This window comes from Micropterus dolomieu, linkage group LG12 (assembly GCF_021292245.1).
Source record: "Micropterus dolomieu isolate WLL.071019.BEF.003 ecotype Adirondacks linkage group LG12, ASM2129224v1, whole genome shotgun sequence".
Lineage (NCBI taxonomy): Eukaryota > Metazoa > Chordata > Actinopteri > Centrarchiformes > Centrarchidae > Micropterus > Micropterus dolomieu.
The window spans coordinates 38610488-38615747 of NC_060161.1; the positions used below are offsets into that span (position 1 = coordinate 38610488).

Consider the following 5260-nt stretch of genomic DNA (forward strand, 5'->3'; position numbering starts at 1 on the left):
AACTAAACTTCATCTTCTGCCTGAAATCAAGGAGCCGTGTTTCTAAACGGCCTTAGCGACAGTAACTAAGGGGCGGGGCGAGACGCCGTGACATCGCGAGAACACTCCGCGGGATCCCGCAGCGCTCCTGTATCTCAGCCTGAAGAGCTCCGAGACCAGAATCCAGACTCGGTCCAGGACAACACGGTCCACCAGTCACAGCGGAGACCTGCAGGACGATGGAGAACCAGAACCCGGACCACAGGAGCCAAACAGCAGCCTCGTGCTCTGATAGCGCCGATGTTCAGGTCAGTGTTCATGACTTCATCACGAGACTAAAGACACGAGGAAGAGTCTCGAGGGTCCGTGTATCATCCGTTCATTCTGTTGTTAGAGATCAGAGTCTGAAAACCCGCTCCAGGGTTTGTGTTGACGTGGTTTGATTTCCAAAGTGTCTCCGTGATTCCTGTTTTCATCTTGAAGAGAGGAAGCTGAAAGAAAAACTCACGAGCGTTTCTCTTTTCTTTATCTGTGACTGTCGGCATTTTCCCGCGTGGCGCATGCGCGGTGCTGCACGTTTCATGGCGGAGCGCGCAGAACAATCGATGATCCGTCTGATTGATCTGTGAGGAGGATTTCATGTTAACTTCACTGCTGCTTGTTTTGAGATAGACTGCTTGAATCGTAGTAATAGTCCTAAATGTGTCTAGTGAGTATACATAAGCACCACTGCACTCACTAATACATACAGTATGCATGTACATGTTGTGTTATCAACACTGCAAAGACTTGAACAGCCAGCGAAAGTTACAGGTGGGAAAGGGCGTCACTTTGTGTTGACAAGTAGCGGGGACACTTTAGGGCTCAGATTAGATGCGACAATCCAGAATATTGGGGTCAGCAGCTAGACTAGAAGATATTTTGATGCTATTTAAATAATAGCAAAATAAATGATTGGGGGGTCTCGAGGTCGTCCCCCAGAAGATTTTGAGCATTAAACACTTAATTTCCTGCATTCTGGAGACATTTCTGAACCAATTTATGGTGGAAATGTCTTTATATATATATATAAAGGGGAACACAAAATTCAGGTGGCAGGTGACAATTCAGAATGGAATAATAATGCAGTATTCAGTAAATTGTTTTTTTAGCTTATGTAATTTTTTGGGATAATGCAGATCTGTTTTTCTGTATTTACTTTACATTGCATGGTTTTGTTTTTGTTTTTTTATTGTGCCAAAAAAAACATTGTCATTTTACTCACATTTGTTATTTAACATTTCTTGTTACAAGCTAATAACATTTGGGAGAAAAAAACGGAAAATGTTTTGGGGACAGCCCCAGTGTAAATGAGACCTATGCAGGTGGGGGGAATAGACTGATTTTCTAATGTTTAGTGTTACTCACCATCTAACTCAGCTCCATTTCGGAGCTTCATGTTTTCTGCAGTGGTGCCTTGCCCCTGAAATGATGTGTCATATTGATGTTGGATGATGGTGTCTGTGTAAAAGAAAGGTGTTTGTGTGTGCACGCGTGTGTCCAACTTCATCTTCAAAGTCTTTTCTCTTTGAAGGCCACACTCTGCATTATGAACTAATTCAGGAATGAAAACAATGAGCAGCAAGAACCAAAACAAAATTGCGACATTGTTTTTGTTCAGGTTGTTTATGCAGGTGCACTGCAGCCATGGAAGCCATGTTGGTCAATCAGAGCCTAATAATATTGTAAACAAAGCAGACAGTGGCCCACAATCTGACATCAAACACAGCAGATAATGGTGCACGCACTTTTACGTCGTGAGGCAAAATCTCTGGTTTTACTGTCAACAAAACAACACTGCAACCAGCATTTCTTAAAATCTTCTCCCTGGCAGGGGTTTTCAAAAATGTTTGGATTTCAGTGACCTGATACTACGTTTCCATGTGTACGGTAATTCTTCGTGGCATATTTTCAACAAGGTGTTGGACACATTCCTATGAGACTTTAGTCCGTATTGACATGATAGCATCATGTAGTAGTTGCTGCAGATTTGTCAGCTGCACATTCATGATGTGAATCTCCCCTTCCACCACATCCCAAAGGTGCTCTATTGGATTGAGATCTGATTCACAACATGGCATCATCATTGTCTTAAAGCTCTGAGACTGTTTTGAAGCAAGTGAGGCAAATATATTGGGAGTAGTACATAACCGTGTAAAATGTAATACTTCCTGTTGCCAGTGGGTGGTGCTATTGCATTGTTTGTTAGCACAAGGATGTGTTCGGGGTGGGACTTTAACCCTACATGTAAAGTTTGGTGAGTGTGTATACTGAAGTTAGGGATGGTTAATTTTTATTGATATTGATTCCCTTATTGAGACTGTTTTACGATTCTTTACTATTATTTAGTGATGGTTATTTGGTAAGACCAGACCCAACAGGCCTGAGGTAGACCTGCACGGTCTGAGGAAAATATTCAGTGTGCGATATATTGAGATGACACATCACTTGTGATAAATAAACATATATTGAAGTGTAGAAATTAACTGCCTGGTTGTTTTTATTTAATATTTTAAATACAGCTAAATGTTTGTAGAGCAGCAACATTAATGTTTATAACAGCAAAGTAACTCAATAACTTGATCTGACATCACAAGTAGTGAGTGATGTTTAGAAAGAATAACATCAGTCCCTCCTCGTCTCTCGCTGGCTGCAGGTAACGTTACCAGGAAGAAGGAGGAGCGGCTGGTTTGTCTCAGCCAGCAGCTGAGTTTTTAAGACAACAGACCTGTCTGTGCTCCAGACAGACAGCTTTCTATTTAGCTTGTTTTTAACATTTGGCTAATGCCAAGCTAGCGTTAGCTGTGCTTGTATAAAATATGCAAGATGAGTGATGATGATTAAATTACCCATTTATATATGTTTAACGTTACCTTACCGACGGGTATATTGATAAAGTATTGTCTTTTACTTGCAAAGGTTTTATTGCATGTACTTACAGTAACAAGCGTAGCTGTCATCAACTAACGTTACAGTAGTTTGGAGCTAATTTAACCCTCACCGTATTCTACCGCGACGGCGCCGCCTCTCGCTCTGCTGCCTCTGTGTCTGGGAGTTGACAGAGAGCAGGCAGAGACTGCGGCCTGATGATTTTTTTTAACCATTGCATTTCAAATTAAATCACATTTGACGCTTGAGACATAATGTTACATGATAAGACCAGCAAGTCTCGAAAGCAGTATCGATAACCTCGAACCTTATTGATTTTTTTGGTTGTAAGAAATTTTGGAACCGAGTCTCGAGCCCCATCCCTAACTGAAGTTATAATAACTTTCTGTTTCATGGCAAATCATTGATTTTGGCTGACGAAATGCCACGGACACTCCCACTGATGAAAACTTGAAGTTGATCGGATTAATTCTGTAGCAAACCTACTTAGTCAATGAAATGGTGAATATTAATATTCAGAAAGGTCTCAGGACTCCTTGGGTATGGTTTTAATGACACAATTATTAAATGGTGACCAGTTAGTTAATTGCTCATCATTTTGAATCAGTTTAATCAATCAGTTAGTCTCATATCAAAGTCGTATATCCTCCGTCCAGTGACCTGGATTTAAACAGTACACACACGCAGTTCCTGTGATTAAGGTGACATTTATTAACTAACGTGAATACAAAGTGAGGTTAAATAAATGTCATAAAAACAATGACTATTAAACAACCAGGATGTAATCAATGAGAATAATGGAGTTCAATGTGTATTTACTGGTCTATTGTGGGAAAGAATCTGATTCTAAGGGAGCGACATAACTAATGAACGCAAGTTATACGATCATAACTAAGTTAAATTTGGCTAGGAGTTTTAGGCTAAAGGATTAAAAATATAGCACATCAATTTGACCACAGAATGTAGTTTGTTTTGTCTTACTGCTGCCAGGTCGTATGGACGGCCCAACGCAGGCTGAGTTTCATAGGTTCACGGTTACAACGGCTTGGCACGCCGTCGGCCGGTTGCTTTGTCAGCCAGTGATTGCCATGATGTCCGTCACAACTCGCAACACAAACCCTGGCTCGGTTCGTCAGTTGATGTCCTCGGTGTTCAGCTAGTGTAACTAACCCACGTGGCTGGGTCCGAACTTTGGTGGGAGTGGTGGAAGTTAATTCTAAAATAAAGCGTAAAAGGGAACTTGGTTGTTCCTGAATTCAAATTTGTATGGTATAAATGGTCTGATTACTCTTAACAAACAAAACAAAAGAAAGTAAATTCAACAAAGGTTCCACATTCAACTCTTGTAAAGTTCTTCATTTTAAGCATTTGATCAAAGGAAAAGTTATGGTTAATCGTCCATCACTGTCACTACAGTGTGCAGGCTGTGGCTTTCCACTCAGAAATGTTCAGGTTACTTCAACGTTCCCGTCTCAGAGGCAGAGACGAAATCCTCCCGAAAAAAGGCGGAGTGACAGCAGCTATAGACAGACAGAGCTGGAAACTCCGTAAACTTCCACTGCAACGTTACAGTAATAGTTTTATCAGCTGCAGGTTGAAATAATCCATGCTCGTCACATGATCACGGTACATTTACTGCATTTAGCCGACATGCTACATCGTTAGCTCGCCTGCTGCTTTCAGCAACGATTATTACTATCTGTGAATCTGTCACCAGAGGCTCAGCAATGTCAGCACAGCTACATGTACTGGATGATAATGAAACGGTTAGTGAGCTGGACTGAATATTAAGATTGTGTCACACTTTATAACAGTTAGACCACAGTCAGTAACTTTACTGTAACTAGTGTTAGTGGACGGCTCTTCCTTCCTCTGGGTTGTTGTGACCATTTTGTTGCAGTGTTTTATATTATGTGTGTCTAGTTAGTTACAGCAACTGAGAGGTACACAGTGGTACACAGGATGGTAACATGGGTCACGTTAGTTGGTGAAGTAATGTGGAAAGCTAACGTTATATAACTTTGCACCGGATAACATTAGCAACTGCTTGCCGTTAGGTGGCGAGCTAACGTGACTTTCTCTGTATTTCTCCAGCTTTACTAATGATCACTTTGTTCTTACTCAACATCATCTGAACCTGTTTGGTCTGATGGGCTTCAGCACATAAAACTTTATTGTTTTTGTATCCTTACGTGGAGCCTGTGTTTTGCTCTGAGCCGGTTGTTTGATGGTGTTGGTGGACTTCATGTCGTTACCTGCCGTGTTGCCGCTGTAGTCGGCTCGGGAGCGCGCACAAGGCTGAATCCGACCCGGAGACCTCACATTAAAAGCAGAATATTGTCTGATGCAAGCA

At 41.5% G+C, this 5260-nt stretch overlaps 3 protein-coding genes across 4 annotated transcripts in view; 1 reads left to right on the plus strand and 2 right to left on the minus strand.

Moving 5' to 3' along the window:
- LOC123980185 (zinc finger protein 260-like) overlaps positions 1-5260 on the minus strand; it is a 672464-nt gene that overhangs the window by 385137 nt on the left and 282067 nt on the right. The window lies entirely within an intron of this gene.
- LOC123980191 (butyrophilin-like protein 2) overlaps positions 1-5260 on the minus strand; it is a 470636-nt gene that overhangs the window by 232187 nt on the left and 233189 nt on the right. The window lies entirely within an intron of this gene.
- The window catches only part of LOC123980179 (zinc finger protein 271-like), a 342908-nt gene continuing 337674 nt past the window's right edge, over positions 27-5260 (plus strand). The window contains exon 1 of the mRNA XM_046064436.1: positions 27-287. Within this exon, the coding sequence (XP_045920392.1) occupies positions 219-287 (69 nt within the window). The 5' untranslated portion in view covers positions 27-218. The remainder of the gene's footprint in view (positions 288-5260) is intronic.